Source organism: Cnephaeus nilssonii, assembly GCF_951640355.1.
Source record: "Cnephaeus nilssonii genome assembly, chromosome: 16".
In the NCBI taxonomy this organism is placed as follows: domain Eukaryota; kingdom Metazoa; phylum Chordata; class Mammalia; order Chiroptera; family Vespertilionidae; genus Cnephaeus; species Cnephaeus nilssonii.
The window spans coordinates 53981893-54002052 of NC_137087.1; the positions used below are offsets into that span (position 1 = coordinate 53981893).

At 38.0% G+C, this 20160-nt stretch overlaps 1 protein-coding gene across 4 annotated transcripts in view; it reads left to right on the forward strand.

Annotated features, from left to right (window-relative positions):
* ATRNL1 (attractin like 1) overlaps window positions 1-20160 on the forward strand; it is a 454562-nt gene that overhangs the window by 16975 nt on the left and 417427 nt on the right. For all 4 annotated transcript variants that reach the window (XR_013814745.1, XM_079793604.1, XM_079793602.1 and 1 more), the window contains exons 2-5: window positions 2032-2115; window positions 3617-3730; window positions 10390-10518; window positions 11825-12033. Coding sequence is in view for 3 of the 4 variants with exons in the window: in XM_079793604.1 (XP_079649730.1) it covers window positions 2032-2115; window positions 3617-3730; window positions 10390-10518; window positions 11825-12033 (536 nt within the window). In the remaining variant the exon portion in view is untranslated. The remainder of the gene's footprint in view (window positions 1-2031; window positions 2116-3616; window positions 3731-10389; window positions 10519-11824; window positions 12034-20160) is intronic.

A 20160-nucleotide genomic window follows, 5' to 3' on the forward strand; every position in this document is an offset into this window, starting at 1 on the left:
AATTATATAAATTTTCATTATTATAAGACTGTTTTCTATTTCAGAGATTTCTGCTTTTATTATTCCCTTATACTTTCTTGTTGTTTAATTTATTGCTCTTTTTCTAGTTTTTTTTGAGTTGTAATTGATTATCAATTTTCTAATGCATACATTTAGAACTATAAATTTCTCTCTAAACACTGATTTAGCTTCATCTTATAAATTTTGATGTGTGTGGTTTTGGTATTCAATTAAAAATATTGTCTAATTGTCCTTGTGACTTAAAAGTCTGTTGCTGAATTTCAAACATTAGGAGCCTGAGCATTCTGGCAGTTCTCGTACCACCTTAAGCCAATTGCAGGTCTTGGGGTTTTCTGTCACCCCTTGTTGAGGCTGCCAGAAGCACTCAGCCTTTGGCAGTGTCTTCTAAATAGACAGATTTCTCCCCCGCTAAAGTAGCTTTGAATGCCTGGAATTTGCAACTTCTTCATCTTGGCTTGGCAGATCTTACCATTTTGTTACTTACAGCATGCTTTTAAGATTTTAAAATTGTTCTTAGCTTTTTAAATTGTCCTCAGTGGTGGGTTTGTCCGAATTACCTCATCTGAAATTATTGGAAGTGAAAAATCGGGACAAATGATTTAACCTGTTATTTAACTGTGCTTTTGATTTCTCATCTTTAATATGGGATTAATAACTACTCACTATCTCTTAGGGTTTGGGGGATTTTATTTTATTTTTAAATATATTTTTATTGATTTCAGTGAGGATGCGAGAGGGAGAGAGAGAGAGAGAGAAAAGAAACATCGATGATGAGAGAGAATCATTGATCGGCTGCCTCCTGGGTGCCCCCTACTGGGGACCAAGCCCGCAACCTGGGCATGTGCCTTTGACTGGAATTGAACCCAGGACCCTTCATTCCGCAAGACAACACTCTATCCACTGAGCCAAACCAGTTAGGGCAGGTTTGGGGGATTTTAAAATGAAGTCATACATTATGCGCTTATAGTAGTATCTGACATGTAGAAAATGCTCTATTTATTATTAGTTTGAGAACATTTCAATTTGTCTGTTGCTCTTCAGAAACTTTTCTAAGCATGAACTAGCTGCCTCCTTGCCCAAAGTAAGCTGGGTGGGATTATGAAAGATTTACAAATAACATTCATATTGATTGACCCTTCAGTCAGCCCTAATTTGGGTAGATAATTCTTTTTCCCCCTAATGTTTTTAAGACTCTATAATATAAGGAAATTTTAATTTTACCTAAAACTAGATAATGACCCTTATATCTGTGTTGTATATATGTATGTGTACGTGTGTATGCATATGTGAATATGTGATAAGCCCCGATATGTGTATGTGTGTTGTGTTTATATGCATATATAAATATATAAAGGCTAAATGGGAAGCTATTGTAATTATTTAAAATATGGTCTTGGTAAAATAATTGGGCTGAACTAAGGAGAGCAAAATGAAGTAGAATTGGGATCCTGTTTTAAATATTTTTAAATTCTGAAAAATCATATAGACAAGAGAAAATGATAATAAAAACAGGTAGTCATAATCAGTAAGTCTGGTGATGGCTACTTTAGCAATCCTGGTGTGTGAAAAACAAACACAGCTAACAGTGTAGCTCTGAAGGTAGCATGCACGTATACTATTGCTGTATTCCAGAGATCTGTATTTTTCAGTGTATTTGATTTTCCTTCTTTTGCCTCCACCTAATTTTCGTGCAGAGGAAATTTAACTTAATCTATTCTGTGTCAACATTCAACCCATCAATACAATGTTCAGTCTTGCAGTACATTTTTCCAACATGTAAAATGAAATGGTCTTAATACATTAAGGTTTAAAGAAAGCCAAAATAAATTTATTTTGAGATCTAGAGAAATATACGGCAATTTGAAAATTTTTCTAAGTTGTAAATAACTTCTTTTTTTGACAAAAATGCTATATCCCATTCCTGTAACTTAATGTCTTTTAAATTTTCTTGTGCTACTATATGTCTTAAAGTTACTTTAAGGTAATTATTTTCATGATTTTGTTTTCTAGGTTAACAGAACCTTCTGGATATTTAACAGATGGTCCAATTAACTATAAGTATAAAACTAAATGTACATGGCTAATTGAAGGCTAGTAAGTATACAGTTTGGGTATACTGATTTTATTCTAAAACGATAAAGAAGATGTCACATCAATGTTAAAGCAGTAAAGTATAACAACTTTACAATAATAGAGGTTATTTAATAAGGATTTATAGCAAAATTATCTGTAAATGGACTGTGCTTTGCATATTATACATTAATTTTAAAATATTTTATTGCCTTTTAGTCCAAATGCAGTGTTAAGATTACTGCTTATTATTAAATAAACAGTACCAGTATTCACGACATTTTTATGGGCTTTACAACTTTTAGATATCACATTTAATATAAGTTACAATACCTATCACTTGTGATAATAGTTTAATTTTTACATGTATTTTATTTTTTAAATATGTATTTTATTGATTTCAGAGAGGAAAGTAGAGGGAGAGAGAGATAGAAACATCAGTGATGAGAGAATCACCAATTGGCTGCCTCTGGCACGTCCCCCACTGGGGGTTGAGTCCCCAACCCGGGCATGTACCCTCACCGGGAATCAAACCGTGACCTCTTGGTTCATAGGTCGATGTTCAACTGTTGAGCCACATCTGCCAGGCTAATTTTTACATATATTTTATTTTTGATGTTTGTTAGTGTGTCATTTTAAAGCAAGTAGGCATTTTTTGGCTTCTTTTAAACATCTTGTTATAGAATTTGAAGATTCCATAGAAAGTAAAAATATTCCATGTCATATTATACCATTGATTTATATTAATGAGCATTTTATTTCTGAGGGTGTTAAAAAGAGAACATTTTATAGAAAAAAGTGAATTTTCCTTTTAGAGGTATTTTTCAGTAGTTAGGGCTTTAGACTGAATTTATCTATTTAAAGACTGTGAATGGATCATAAATGAATCAATATGAATTGTTTGAACAATATTATGATTTTTAAAGAGTACCTTTGGAAAACTGGCAGTTTGGAGGATACTTAAAGAGTTTTTCAGAACCTGAAAGTTATTAATTACCTGTGCACCTATGGTCTCATTTTGTTTCCTTGTTAATAGTATTTCATATTGAGACCTTTCAGTTAAAATTTGAAGACCTTATTAGGGCCTCTGGTTAAGGTTTGTGTAGAAATCAAAATAGTTGCTTCTTGAGTGTTGAATTTTAAAATTCAACTTTATTCAAGAACAATGTGCATAAAACAAAATGCACATATATTAAGTGTACAGTTCAATACGTTTCAGTAATGTATGCAATCTAACCTCCACCTTAATCAAGAGATTGAACATTTCCTGTGGACTAAATCTTTAGAAAATGATGATACATACACATGGCTTGGTGGTGGATTTTGAAGTTGCATGTGTTTTTTATAGTTTAAATGTGACTGCTTATCAGTCTTTTACACTGACTCAAGGATTTATAGGAAAATTAAGTATTTATAGCAAAATTATCTGTAATAAGTGACTTAAGGATTTATAGCAAAATTATCTGTAAATGGACTGTGCTTTGCATATTATACATTAATTTTAAAATATTTTATTTCCTTTTAGTCCAAATGCAGTGTTAAGATTAAGATTTAATCATTTTGCTACAGAATGTAGCTGGGATCACATGTATGTTTATGATGGAGATTCTATATATGCACCTTTAATAGCTGTACTTAGGTGAGTACTTATGCTTAATTGATGAACTTACAGCTTTAGGAAAGTAACTACATAATTTATTAATTTTAAAGATATACTGATCTGTAGTCCAAAATAAATTTGCAGAGATATTGACCATCAACTTAGGTGTATATATAATAATGTTGGTATTGATATAGCAGAGATAAATGAGTTTTATATCAGAAATGTAGATTTCTGAATGAATGTCCTTTGTTTTTTGCTGTATATAGTGTATTCTTTTAAAGTGATTTGATGATGTTTTCAGAACTATTTGAATAAATTAACACGAGTTCTAGCTGACAAATAAATAGATGGGTTATATATATATACATATATATTGTTGGCTTTTTATTTTGGCAAAATGATACAATTTGCAATTTTTATAAAAAGGTTAAATTATACTTTATGTAATCCTGTCTAATACAAGAGTAATATACAAATTGACCATCACTCTTAACACACAAGATGGCTGCCCCCATGTGGGCACAAGATGGCCACCACAAGATGTCCAGCAGGGGAGGGCAATTGAGAGGGACCAGGCCTGCAAGGGAGGGCAGTTGTGGGCGATCAAGCCAACAAGGGAGGGCAGTTGGGAGGGACCAGGCCTGCAAGGGAGGGCAGTTAGGGGTGATCAAGCCTGCAGGGGAGGGCAGTTAGGGGTGACCAGGTCGGCAGAGGAAGGAAGTTGGGGGCGACTTGGCCTGCAGGGGAGGGCAGTTGGGGGGACCAGGGGAGAGCAGTTGGGGGGGGGGACTAGGCCTTCAGGGGAGGGCAGTTGGGGGGACCAGGCCTGCAGGGCAGGGCAGTTAGGGGTGACCAGGCCTGTAGGGGAGGGCAGTTAGGGGTGACCAGGCCTGCAGGGGAGGGCAGTTAGGGGCAATCAGGCTGGCAGGGGGGCAGTTAGGCATCAATCAGGCTGGCAGGGGAGTGGTTAGGGGGTGATCAGGCTGGCAGGCAGAAGCGGTTAGGGGTAATCAGGAAGGCAGGCAGGCGAGCAGTTGGGAGCCAGCAATCCTGGATTGTGAGAGGGATGTCCGACTGCCCGTTGGGATCGGGCCTAAACGGGCAGTCGGACATCCCTCGAGTGGTCCCAGATTGGAGAGGGTGCAGGCTGGGCTGAGGGACCCCCACCCCCCCATGCATGAATTTCGTGCACCGGGCCTCTAGTGGTTTAATAAAGAAGGTGTGTCCATCAGTTCTCAGATTTGGGAATTTTGGTTGCTTCAAAATACTTTATTAGTAGTCAGGTAGTCAGGCTTAATTTTAAAACCACATCATTTTCAAAATCTTTATGTTTGAATGTACAAATTATAAAATGTTTTGCAAATAGGATGAAATATTATTAGGCATAGGAAAAATTATGACCATGTAGCATAGATTTTGTGTATAAGTTAATGAATGTGATTGTTGACCAGAGTTACTCATTATTCCTTACTTTTGTTATTTGCATAGTATATAGTATATGTTCAGTCATTGTTAAAAATTTAAACATAGATAAAAGTTTATTTCCGATAAAAATATTCGTTTTCTTTTGTTGCCAATATTCGGTTTATCAGGAATGTGAACTATAATTTTTTTGGACAAACATGTAAAGACTTGTATTTCCAAATGACTATTTCAGAGTGACTCCTTGGGAGCTTAGACACAGTTGTGTGATATCATTATTGCTCAGAATACTTGTAGAATTTAATCTCTGAAATGTTTGAAAATTATATCAAGAGTAGCCATGACTAGCCCTTCATCTAAGGGTAGGAGATAGAAAATGGAGGAGTGCCTCCCGAATAATCACATCGTAAGATAATTCATTGTGACAATTAGATGAGGTCCTGGGTTCATACATTTATTTTTTAGCAATTTAGATGTCATTCTGCTGCCATTACTCTATTTTATGACACTATTGACTGACCATCATTTAGATGTGTGCCTTTTCATTTGTTTTTCCAGTAGTTGTAATGACTTTGCATTAATTAACAGCGGTCCGTTAACACTCTTACCTACCCTTTCTTGACACTGAAGGAAACTTTTGTAAGATAATTAGCAGATGGGATTTAGTATATGACCTTGAAGATGGAACCAGTGACTTCTCATTAGCGAGTGTTCCTGTTAGGCGTCCGGAGGGAGATGAAAACATCCTGCTTATTGAAAAGCACTGTAGTGGGCAGTTTAAATGTCATGTAATCCGCCCTGGCCGGTGTGCCTGGGTTGGATCTTCGTCCATTACATCAAAAGGTGGTTGGTTTGATTCCTGTCAGGGCACTTAGGTAGGATCCAGGTTTCAGGTTCGATCCCCAGGGTGGGGAAGGGGGCACGTGTGGGAGACAACTGATCGATGTTTCTCTCTCACATCCATGTTTCTCTCTCCCTTCCTTTCTCTAAAATCAATTTAAAAAAATTAAATGTCATGTAATCCTCACAAGGACCTTGTGGAAGAGTTACTGTTATCCCCATTTCACAGTTGAGAAAATTGAGACTCGGAGAAATTAAGTTTTACATATAATAGATAGTAGTGTCAGGATTAGGACTTGATAGTTTAGTGACTTAAAATCTAAATTGTATGTTGCTAAGAATTCAGAATCTAATTGTCCAAATTATTCCAGTTGCATAAGTATTTCCTATGTGACAAATATTTGATAACCCACTCAGTTCCAGCGGCTGTCATAAGCCTGGAGGATGTGAGAAATAAGATAAAGAGGATTGCAATGACTTAGACACCAACCACCAGGATTCAGGCCAAACTTCATTGGTTGAGTGCACAGCCCTCCATAAAACTGCCCTTTGCTCAGATACCAGCTGCAAGTTCAGGAGTTCTCCAGGTCACTTATGCTTCTGATCAGCTGGCTACAAATTTAGGGGTGCTCACTCCCTGTAGGTTCAATAATTCGCTGGGATGACTCACAGAACTCAGGAAAGCACTGTACATATCATTATCGTTTTATCATGAAGGATAAAAATCATAACCAGCCAAGTGAGGCGACCCATAGGGAGAGTCTGGGAGGATCATAAACAAACCATCTGTGTCCTCGGGACGTGTCACCCTCCCAGCTCACTCATGTGTATCTCCATTCAGGAGGCTCACCTCAGCTACAGGTGGCAGTTTTTATTGGGTTTTTGTTATACAGGCCTGATGGATTGAACCATTGGCCACAAGGCCCAGCTCACTCTCTAGCTCTCACCCTCTCTCTGGAAGTCAGATTGATTTCTTGTGGCTCAAAGCCTGGACCCTTTAAATTACATGGTTGGTCTTTCTGGTGTGTCCAGCTTCCAACCCAAGTCATCTCATTACCGTAAACTATCAGGGCCCATGGAGAGTAACAGAGACACGCCTATCCCTTGGGCAATCCCAAGGATTTGGGGGATATATCACTACACAATAGTTAGCCACTGGTGGCAATATGTAAATAGAGCACACAGCACATTAAATGTTACGATCAGATTTTGATAAGAGCACCCTATGATTTCAGAAGAAGTAGCTAATTCTTCATGGTGAATTTCATCATGAGTAGAATGATAGGCAAAGAATGAGGACCAGGTAGGATGTCATTTTGATAGAGAAAAACATATGCACAAAGGCATAGACACAGTAAAGTACATTATAATTTGGGATAATAGATAGTAGTAAGTGGTTTTGAATAACTTGATTATAGGTAATTTGAAGGATAGGTAGGAGCCAGATTACCCACCAACAGTAGTCAGTAATATGTACTGAATGCTCATTATGTGACAGGCAGTGTGCAAGAGTGCTTCATATACATGAACTCATTGAATCCTCACAATGACCTGATACTATGTATTGTTACTGCTATTTTATAAACAAAGGATTGAGGCATAGAGAGATTCTGTGAGTGACCCAAAGTTGCCTCGCGGATAAGTGATGGAGTCAGAATACGAGGTCAGGTTTTGTAATCCCTTAATCACTACAGTATTGCTTTCTTGTACTGGTATATCACACTAAAGACATTGGACTTTGTAGGCAAGACTTTTTAGATTTTAGAGAATGGATTGGATTGAAGTCTTTAAAAAATATTTTTATTATTTCAGAAAGGGGGAGGGAGAGAGAGATAGAAACATCAATGTTGAGAGAAAATCATTGATTGGCTGCCACCTGCATGCCCCACAACATGAGTCTGCAACCCGGGCATGTGCCTTGACCAGAAATCGAGCCATGACCTCCTGGTTCATAGTTCAACACTCAACCACTGAGCCATGTCAGCCGGGCAGCTTTTTTAAAAATTGTGTGCTGGACAGTGATGTGCTGGGCATCATGTTTATAAAGTCATACGTAGCAATAATTTGAGACCTGAAAGATCCTATAGTCCTACAGAGGGTGCCTGAGGATGCCAGCCATCCACAGTCAGCTGAATCCCAATTCACATCCAAGCTGCACGGTGGTCCCCTGGAGGCCCTGTCTTTTATTGGTTCACTTTTTTTAAAAAAAATATTTTATTGATTTTTTACAGAGAGGAAGGGAGAGGGATAGAGAGCTAGAAACATCGGTGAGAGAGAAACATCGACCAGCTGCCTCCTGCACCCCCCCCCACCAGGGATGTGCCCGCAACCAAGGTACATGCCCTTGACCGGAATCGAACCTGGGACCTTTCAGTCCGCAGACCGACGCTCTATGCACTGAGCCAGACCGGTTTCAGCGTTATTGGTTCACTTTTATATCTCTTCTTTGGGGGTCTCTGGCCAAAGAGAGGGCCCTGGTTTCCGCTTTTTGTTTTCCCAGCTCTGTATCTCAGCCTAGTTCCTTAGCCCTTCAGCCCGTACTTCCAACTTTGAAATCAGCAATGCCTACGAGGAGAAATGGCCCCAGTGCCTGGGCTCGCCCTCTCTTACTTCCCCAGTGCGTGCAGGCATATTTGTTCGTTTTTCTGTAAGTTGGCATTTTCCTAGCTGACGTCAGTGGCGGGCTGGCTGGTCCAAATTGCTTGTGCTGTGCAAGAGGTGGAAGCCCTCGTTTATTTAATGCTTTTAAAACACAAACAAACAACCAGGCAAATAAATCTGTTCTTTTTGTCTGTTTCAGAGAGATTAACTATTTTTATTATAAAGGCTTGGGAGTATTATTTTTAGCAGTGTGCTCATTTTGATATCTCACGGTGACAACGAAAAATATATATGTGCAACTACGACTGGTGTTACAGCACTTGAATTCCATGGACAATCTCCCTTTAAAATCTTTTGTTCCTTCTCAAACATAAGCTAGTAGATGTAATAATTACTATTAAAACATCAAGAGTGGATTACTCTTTGTTTGCTTTTGAGACTGCATTTGCCAAATAAATTGTTTGACTATAATATTTTAGTTTGTTCTGCCAGATTTGAGGTAATCAGTTCCTGGTGGTGCCCAAATGCTAGCTCAACAGTCATGTAAAAGAGCTGACCCCTTGGAGTGGTGTAATTAGTTGGTAGCAGCTTCTTTTCTCTAGATTGCGTGTTTCCACAGACTTAGAGAGAGGAGTGTGTGTAAGTAAGTGCAGACCCGGGATTTTCTCCAGGAACAAATTGGCTTAAAAAATAAGTACCAGTTATCAACTTTATTTCTTTCTTTTGCACATTTATATCCCCCACAAGTTGGTTTTCTTTTGTGTGCATATGGCCTTAAGTAAGTAACAGTATATTTGCAATAGTTCTGTATTAATATAATTGGTATGAGCATGCAACATTTTGAAGAAATATAAAAGTATATATTCTTAGATGACCTAACATACCTGGACTAGTACGTTGGAAGCGGACAGCTTTAACGAGGATGTCATTGCAGTCCCTTAGCTCGTGTGTGGTGTTCCTTCTAGCTTCACCAGAATTTTTTTTTTAGGATTTTTATAAAACTTTATTTGAATTAAACAGGGGACACACATAGAAGCAAGATCTCAACAGATGGAAATAAATGCTACCAAGAGTATGACAGTTGTCAGTTTCTTTTGTGCACTTGAATTTAAGGAGGGGGTGTAAGGAAGATTACAGAAAGTGGGAGAAATCAAGGCAGGGATCATTACCAAAAACAGTGGTTGCCAACCTTTCAGACCTCACGGACCAACAGTGGTCCGCGGACCACCGGTTGGCGACCGCTGATCTAAAAAACAACACAAGGGGTAACGTTACAAAAGACTGTGGGTAAGGGGGAAACGGGGAGTTATTGTTTAAGGAGTACAGAGTTTATGTTTGGGATGATGACAAAGAATGGGGAGTTATTGTTTAAGGAGTACAGAGTTTATGTTTGGGATGATGACAAAGTCTGGAGATGGATAGTGGAGATGGCTGCACAGCATTTTCACCAGAATTTTTCACCAGGAGGGAAAAGTAAAGCCACAGGTCACTTAGAGTACCAAGGTCACTTGAAGTGCAGGTTTTATACGGACTTAACTAAAAGACCATCTTAGAGTGTTAGGACAGGATGGGTAGCAGGACAGAGGGAGAGATGGGGCATTACAGTCCACATGGGGAGAAGAAAATCGGAGTGTGGTGGCCTGAGAGTGGGTGTGAGCGTGCTGGCTGCGGTACAGCCGATGGGGTGAGAACCCATTTTAGCTTTATTCTAGTTTGCCCATTCTCATAGAGATTCTGAGTGACCCTGACAAAGATATTGTTGAGTGCGTTTTATGTGATTAACCGTCAGATGTATACTAATGCACACAACACTTAATTTTCCTCTCTTACAGTGGTTTGATAGTCCCTGAGATTCGGGGAAATGAAAGCGTGCCTGAAGTCGTTACAACGTCCGGCTACGCGCTGTTACATTTTTTTAGTGATGCTGCATACAATCTCACTGGTTTCAACATTTTCTATTCGTAAGTAATTTTTCTGAAATTTCATATTGTGAGGAATTTTATGATTTGACTTCAAAGAGTTTACTGTTTGATTTTGTAGATATATACAAGGAGCGGGCTAGTGTGTTACATTTCAACATCATAAGTGACATCAAATGTTAATAACATGCCTCAAAATCCTGTCTGAGCTCACATCAGGATCAATCCTAAGTCTCGGGACATTGGTAGCACGTTAAGTTTGGTTGAAAATTAATGATGGAATTTAAAATCGTTGGTAAACGATTAAGTGAACAAATACTAACTAGGGTAACGTTCCTCGTAGCAGGAGCTCCTCTGCCCTCCTGGGTTCCAGGTGTGGGGCCGTGCTCATAGTCTCTGAATCCAGACCAGACTGGATGCTCTGTGTTCTCTATGTTCTGTATTTCTCGTCCCAACAATTCTGACCGGTGGGAATTTCCCCCATTTTACACAGGGAGGAATTGAGGCTTTCAGAGATAAGGTAAGCGACTACACCACTGTCTTCTCGAAAAGAAAATAACATTTATTGAGCATCTACTAAGTGTGTGACACTATATCCATTTTTTAAAAAATCTTGGAGTCCAAGGGTGAAGGGAAGTCGCCAGAGACACTTTCTGATGCCATTACTGGAACAGCACAGAGGAACTCCGTACATTTTCTCCCCTTCTCTTTACAAGTGTAGAGAATGATATTTCTTTATACGTGTAGAGAATTTTTCACCAGGAATAAAACATTCTAAATATCTTGAATCAGCAATTTATTATAGAGTTGATTTGTCTCAAGTATGTATGCAAGGAAGAATAAATATTCAATAGACTCTGTTAATCAGTTAAAGTGCCTTAAAATAATGTTTGACAAACATTTCATTTCTGTATAACAGCGTATAGATGGTAGCATGCTATTTAAATATTATACACCTAAGTTATATCTTGGTTTCTCATGTAGCTTCAGGTATTCATGAATTTAATTTTTTTCTGTAAAATATATATTCAAGACATCTGCCTACGTAAGCCTTTATAGAGCATTGTGTGTGGAACTACATGTGTGTCTGCAGATGTTGCTTGTGTAGCCCTTGGAAGTTTGACTTCTCAGTGGCCATGTAAGCTCACTGGATGAGCTAAGGCCAGTTGCAAATAAATGTAACTGAATTGCATTAGGGGTAAAAGGGTACAGAATGAAAAGTTGACATCACATTGTGAAATTGTGTTAAATATATTAGAGGATATACAATTGCAAAGCTTACAAAATATCAACCGGACTCCTGTTTCAGTTTTCTCGAATTTGAACATATATGAATTACGTTTTACAGAATCAACTCTTGTCCCAACAATTGCTCTGGCCATGGGAAGTGTACAACGAGTGTCTCCGTTCCAAGTCAAGTTTACTGTGAATGTGATAAATACTGGAAGGGCGAGGCCTGCGACATTCCCTACTGTAAAGCCAATTGCGGCAGTCCTGACCACGGCTACTGTGACCTCACAGGGGAAAAATTGTGTGTCTGCAATGATAGTTGGCAAGGTGAGCTTGTATGGTGTCATGGATTTGGAAACGGGTTCCTATGTCTAAGAGACTGACGCGAATCTACACTCGTCGGTTTTGCTATAGTTTGCAACACCCCAATCTTATTTCTTTGTTTTGCTCTTTGAATGTTCAGTTAACAATCAACTCAATAGTTTGCTTCTTCAAAATAGTATTGGTATAGATTTTGTCTATATGCCGTTTTGAGATCCAAGGGACGTTATATATGAGCTCTTTTTAAATTGTAGGCGTGTGACCATTAGGATATTCTGTAATTTTTTGTTGACTGAATTTAACATATGCTGCAGTCAAATTTGATTTGTGATGTCTAGCAGTTGATCGCAAAAAATAGTTGCCTATATTAAACTTATTTCTTAGGAAATACTGCCCTCCTGTGGCTATTTTAAAAACTCAGCATATTTAAAAAGTAGATGATAAGAGTAAAAGGAGATGATAAGAGTAAAAGGAGACATGTAATACTTTAAACAATAAAGAATTTAAATAAAATAAAACAGAGTATTTCAGCTGCTTATTGCAAAAGATTTCTGAGGAAGCACTTCTAAATAATTTTTATAAGTATCTATTATTAAAGATTACTTTTGTGTTACATTGAAGAGTTTTAGTTTAAGTATTTGAGTGTAAAATCATAAATTTTGTCATTATGGAATTAAGTGAAGAGATAGGCCTGTTATCCATATACTTATCAATCTGTGGCTTACAATGTGCTAATTTTTTTCATATTGAGAGGTTGCTTTGTGCAAACATACTAATCCTGTTGATAGAGGGAACTTTGACTCAGGAAATACATATTAGGAAGTGACATGTTCACCTGTTATTATAATTTGGTCGTAGTAATAAGCAGTAGTTGCTATCAGTTCACCTGTTATTATAATTTGGTCGTAGTAATAAGCAGTAGTTGCTATCAGTTCACCTGTTATTATAATTTGGTCGTAGTAATAAGCAGTAGTTGCTATCAGTTCACCTGTTATTATAATTTGGTCGTAGTAATAAGCAGTAGTTGCTATCAGTTCACCTGTTATTATAATTTGGTCGTAGTAATAAGCAGTAGTTGCTATCAGTTCACCTGTTATTATAATTTGGTCGTAGTAATAAGCAGTAGTTGCTATCAGACCTATCTAAGGAAAAACCAAAGGGAATGTGGTTCTCATAGTTGTATTCATCATTCTTGAGATACATTTTAAAAACGTGTTACTGAGTATGCTGAGTACTTCAAGGAATTATTAGGCTCTGTATAAATTACGCCCATCTTAAACCCATGTTATCTCATTAAAAACAATCAGCTACTCTAGCCATACAAAATACCAGTGATTACTTATTGAATTGAATTTGATTGCCTAGTATGATTATGACGGATACAAATTTCTTAATGTTCTTTAATTATAGGGCCGTGTCTTTTATTAAGTGGCTATTTTAATAATTTGTGACCTTTCTTCTCCTATAAAGTGCCTGGAGGTTATCTTTTCCTTTTCATTTCAGTCTTGAAACTAAAATAATGTTCTTTTCTACGGAGAGAATGGCGTACCAAGAATATATGTAAATTAAGACTTGAGAAGTACAGGTATAGCTTACACACGTGGTGCTTTTCAAACTGCTGTTAGTCTTCATTTTATTTCAACAGTCTGGGGAACACAAGGGGACACTTAGTACTGTTCTCAGTGGACATGTCTGTCCTTTTTTGTTCTTTAATTTTATTAATCCTTCTTTGAAATGCTTTATTTTTTTTTGGTTTTGTCCTATAGATCTGGTTCAGAATATTATCTTTTGTTTTCCTGGCTTTGGTGTATTGGCCTTTCGCATTTTATTATTCTCCTCAGTAATGCCTCAAGTCATAAACATTTCCGATTCTTGTATGTCTATAAGCAAATGGAAGTGGGGACGCAAAAACAGAGTGATAATAGGAATAGTTTTATAGAGACACGTATTGTTTATAATTGTCAAATATTATAGAAATCAAACACAATCTGTACTGTTACTGATCCTTACCAATGACAGACTTGGTCTCTGAGCTGAGGTGGGTGTTTGGGGGGGCGGGGATGCTTGATGAAAGGGAGATTGTGCTTCTTTCGAGACAGGCTGTGTGCAGACTGGTCCTTTGAGCTTCAGACCCGGCCCCTGAGTCTGTGTTTAAGGAAGTTGGGATTATGACCAAAGTCATTAGTGGGAAAATGAGGTTTTTGTTTCAGAGATGTAGACTGTGGAGGAATCACTGAGGGAAAAAGGAGATTTGTTCCCAGGACATCTGGGGAGTGATCACAGAACTAGAGATGTTTGAAAATGAGGGCTAAGGAGGCAAGCTTCTGAGATTCAGAGTCTGGCAGTTTGTTGTAATGTGTTATTTGAAACCGGATTCTTTGGGTTAAAAAATAACAGATTGTTGCTACTGCCATTATATTTTAACCTTTCACGTTGGTTAACTTTAGTTGTTCTGTTTGGTTCTATGCTAATGAACAAAACCAAGTGTTGTGTCCTGGAAATTGAGAATTTTTTACGAGAACACAGAGGAAAAGCCTAGCTTGCTGTCAAGTCTTGAATTCCCTTCCTAACATTTCTGTGTGCCTGTCCCACTGGTCTTCACATCTCGTTTTCTCAGATTGGTTTTACTATGAACCCCCTCCTAAGGCTGCTGCTCAGCCAACACTCTACTTCCCCCCTGAACTTTCACATATAACTCTTTCTTAACTATCTGCTGTCACTTTTTTTTTTTTACCATTTGAAGCATTTTCCCAGATCACACAGAAGTATATATTAAGTATAGAAGCACCATTAGAGTCAATTGTCCCCCTTTTCCTGTAGAAAGCACTTAGAAAACCCTAAAACGAACGTACCAGAGAATATAGAAAATGCTAAGTGCGGCATTTTGAAAAGCACACACGTTCATTGTCTGATGTTTACTTTCGTCACATGTAGACCTGGCAATGACATATGCATATTAAAGAGATTACTTAAAGGACGGGGACCTGTGCGGACTCATCTGCTTCTGTGACATTTTTCACATAATAAAGATTGTAAACATCTTAATAAGTCAAAGGAGGGAAAAAGGCAACTTTGAGAAGCCTTTGTGTTCATATGTGCAGAATACAGTAGAACATTGACTTTCAAAGCAGACTCCAAGGTATGGGGTCCCCCCTGCACTTCCCAGTCAACTCCACATCACAGTGGCTGCAGGTTTCTCTCTTTTGCAGACCTTAAAAAGATCTGAATCACTGACGTTTTGACTATAAGCAGCAGAAACAGGTCTGTCTTACTTGAGCAGAAATGTAGTTTTCTGGAAAGTATGGCAGTGACTAGCTTCCAGCATTCATCCTTCCCTTCTTTCTAACAATAGCCCTCACCCAGTGTGTTTGGCTCAGCACACGGCCTCCCAGCTACAAACCACATAGCATTCCTTGCAGCTAGTGTGGCTGTTCTTCACAGTTTAGGTGAGGAGGACTTGTGTGGAAGTGCTGTGTGGGAATTTCAGACCATGGAGACCTTCCCCGCTGGCCGGTAAATGGCAGTAACTAACCAGGAGCCCTTGTTCACTTGCCTCTAGAATTTTTCATGAGAGAGAAATTAACTTTTAGCTTATATAAGCAACTTATTTTTAAAAAATATTTGTATTGATTTCAGGGAGGACAGGAGAGGGAGAGAGATAGAAACATCAATGATGAGAGTCATTGATAAACTGCCTCCTGCACACCCCTACTGGGGATCAAGCCTGTAACCCGGGCATGTGCCCTGACTGGGAATCAAACCTTGACATCCTGGTTCATAGGTTTATGCTCAACCACTGAGCCATGCCGGCCGGGCTAAGCACCTTATTTTTGATTCTCTGAATCTGCACCCTCACTCATACGCAGGGTATTGAGTGGCTCACCAGGAGGATGGGAGGCTAGAGAAACGGTGGTTGGAGAGGGGCAGGCGTGGGGAGAAGCAGTTCTAAGGTGTCCCCACATGTTTGTGTCACATGGGAAGATTGGAAATCCTGCCGGTTGCACCTGCTGGGCTAAACCTAGGTTGTCTTACCTGTGCCATGGCTGCCTTGAGAAACAGAAATAGAGAATTTAACTTTTTTGATTTGTGTAGTGGGAAGGGATCCTGTTTCTGAAACCAAATTCACATAATGAGAGGTTTTCCCGGACAAATTATTGGAATCTTCTGAACAAATACATTTACATAAAATATTTAAAGTATAGATCATCATCATAATTGACAAGTAATGGGCTCAGTGGTTCTCTCTCGTCCATTACAACAAAACTTTCCCTGATTCTATACAGGTGCAAAACAGGTTACCATCTTCTCTATACAAGATAGTCACTAACCATTAGAAGATGCCCCATTCCTTTCCTGTTCCAGGTGTCCTGCTCAATGCTATCGTTCAGTCCTTTTTACTGCCTGTAGAATATTCTTCATGTTTCCACTACTTTTTAACCCAGCCAGCTCTGACACAGTTCTCGTATAAGGATTGGTGTTTCCAGCCTTTAAATTATGTCACGTGATTTGATAGTTTTGTGTGGTACCTCTGATTCTTCATTTAAAGTCACGCTTTATTTGGACTTATTTCAGTTTCCTGCATGTTCTCCATCCCTTACTATTTCAATGCCATTCTCATTTCTGAAACTTCCTCCTGGAATAGCCTCACCCCATTAACATTCTAAGACCAGGTTAGGTCCCCCTGGTCTATGCTTTCATGGGCCCCTAGTTAATTTATAGCATCTTCACATTTAGGTTTGTGCGATCCTTTGATTATCTTTCCTACTGGCATATGAACTCCGTGAGTTAAGAATGATTATGTTTTGATCACCTTTGTGTCCTCAGCACTTTCTGTAGTCCCTGACATATAATCAATTTTTTCCTTTTTTGATTGAATGAATAAATTAGAGATGTGTTAGATTGCTAGTGCCGTTCAAGATAGATGTTTTAGAGGACTAGTACTGCAATACATTATGTCATTTGCTTGACATAGAAAACATAATTTTAAATATTGAGAGAAATGATAGGATTTGAGCATCTGGTTCTTGGGTCCTTTGTCTTGTGTTTGTTGTAATCCTTTGGTTTTAAATTTTAACACTTGCCATTGGGTGGCAGTATTGGCCACCAGAACACACTTCAGCTCCATGGCATTATTCAAGTTGTAAAAACGTGGTAATTTTGTTTGTTTTAGAAAAATAGAAACTCAAACTCATGAATATTTTTAATCCTAAAGAAATCTTTTCTGGGTTAGTCATATAACATATTAGGACATAGTTAGTTACTTTTGGATAATAGATAAGAACTCTGGGTCCCAACCCAATTCACATCTAGGTTCCTTTCTTTTAGAAGTTTACCTAATTCCTGAATACTTACAGCCACTTGTTTTGTTGCTTCTGACTTAGATAAGCAGGATAAGCAAATCCTGCTCTCAATCCTAGCTAACTCTGTCATTTTCAACTAGTCAGAAGCAGTCTGCTGAGCTTTGTTTTAAGCCTTCCACAATTGAAAAATAAGTTGGAAACCACTGAACTTTGCTGATAGAAGGGCAGTTTCTTTTCATCCTATAATAATACTAGAGGCCCAGTGCATAAAATTCATGCACTCGGGGAGGGGCGGGGGAAGAGGAGGAGGCTGTCCTTCAGCCTGGCTTGCGCCCTCTCAGTCTGGGAGCCCTCAGGGAGCGGGCCTAAGCTGTCAGTCAGACATCCTTAGTGCTGCCGCAGAGGCAGGAGAGGCTCCTGCCACCACTGCTGTGCCCGCCAGCCTGTGAGCCCGGTTTCTGGCTGAGCGGCACTCCCCTTGTGGTAGCGCACTGACCACCAGGAGCAGCTCCTACGTTGAACATCTGCCCCCTGGTGGCCAGTGCGTGTCATAGTGACCGGTTGTTCTGCCGTTCGGTCGATTTGCATATTAGCCTTTTATTATATAGGATAATTGATCTAAACTGCAAGAACCAAGTACTCTTGGGACATACCAAATCTAATGTTTACCACTCACACAATTCATTGTTCTTTAAAATTAAAATATTGTCATAGCAGATGTGGACATTTAAAACACACTAAAATTGATTCCTGGCCTTTGGAGATTGGGTTTATTGCCTAAAGAATGTTTAGAATGGAGCCTGAAACAAAATAAAATTTCTCTAATGATGTTAGATGATAGGACTCTTGAATTGATGCTATCCTATTTTCCCTGTTATTGGAGCACTTCAGATTCAGTACAAATATTAAATCATAAGACTATTTCTGGAATGTTACAGGCAAGTTACATATACTTCTCTTAAAATCTCCTTTCTCAGCATATTTCTCCCTTCTGTTAGTGATCCAATTTCTGTTTAGGAAATTGCCTTTCACTTGTTGAGAGCAGTCTTGATGGGATTAGATATCCAGATACCTGTCTATTCTAAGCTTGATATTTCAGCTTCTTTTTAAAATTCTCTGAATTTCTTTATATTTTTTTCAATAAAGTCCCATATTTCCTAGCCAGAATTAGTTTCTGTGGCTTAAAACCAAAGAAATCTAACTGATATCCTAACCCTAGGGACATAGTTAGAGGGTGTATATATGTATATATATTTTTTCCTGTTGTTAGAGTTATTTAAAGTAACAGAAGTATATCCAAAGTGTAGAGTTATTTACAGAAATACAGCTTAACAATCTGCATTTGATATAGTTCAAAGTGAGCAGTATTAATGTACATTTTTAATTGAGAACTGCAAAAAGAAGATAAATAAAATTAGCCCTTTTACATACGTGCCTTAATAGAAAAGAAATATATATATTTTTCATGATGGCATAGATTAAATATGAATTTGAAGGTATGAGCCAAAACTGTCAAAAAGAAGTCTAAAATTCTGGAGTAAGATTTTTCTCCCTGAACATCCCTGTTTTGACTGGATCACGTTTTGGTTTCTTTCCCTGCTTTAAATGATGTAAGGGAACTCCACTCAGACTCTTTCTTGCTTTCAGAAATCAAAGCCTGCTATTAAAATATTAATCAGTAAATATTTATCTCATTGTTGGAGGAGATAAAATTTTACTGCTAGGTTTTCCATTCTGCATCTTTGTACTTAGTTACAGTTTTTCTAGTAATATTAGACATCAGTATATTCATCTGTTCATAAATGTGGGGCACCTTAGGGGAATTACTGTTTCACTCACTTGAAGTCATTACATTTTTATCCTTCTTTATGGAAACAAAGTTATTTTCTAAGTTTAATTTGTGTAAAATAAATACAATTTTTGTACTGATTTTCATTTCCATTATAAAATCAGCGATAGATTCCTTTAGAGAAACTTTTTCTACTGTAAAACAATTAGAGTTTGTAATTATAATTTGGGGAGGAAGAAAGAATGTAATTCAGTAGTTCTGGGATTGCTTTGGAAAACCTTTCAAACTTTGTAGTACTTTCTTTATTTTAGGTTTTGTCTTTGGCAATTATTTGCCAATTGGATTTACTTGTGATTATAGGATTGATTTTTTTTTTTTTTGCTTGAAATTTCACTTTTTGGGGGGACATGTATATTTATAATATCTGATAAGACTAGTCTTTATTAACCTATTTTGCCTGTAAACTTAATTATACTTAGTATAATTGTGTATAAAATGAAGGGATTTACTTAATAATAACAATTACGTTACTATTATGAAGCTTTTGTTATAGTATTAGGTATTAAGTACAATCTCATTTTATCATCACAGAATCCTGTGTTCTTCTAGGAGTGATCTCCATGATTACACTTAAGCTTGGAGAAGTTCACTCATCCCGAGTTTCACAGCTAATAAGTAGGAAATCTAGGTTTGCTTCCTGCTCATGCTCCTAATCTTTTATAGCTCTAAGGTTCTATTCATTCATTCAGTAGTATACACCGAGGCCAGTCATGTACGGGTTGAAGGCTATATTAAGGCTTTTTAATTTTAAGTCTGATGGGAAATTATGGAAAGATTTCGAATAGGGAAATGATAGGAGTGCATTAATAATTCTAGTTATTCTGGTTGCCTTGCGGAGCAACAATGGAAATAAAGAGACCCGAGTGGAGACTATTGTAATAGTCCAGGTCAGAGTGGCTGGTGGCTTGGAGTAAGGTTAGTTGTAAAGGAAGAGACCAGTGGCTGGCGTCTGGTAGAGGTGATAGAATATAAAGATATTTACAA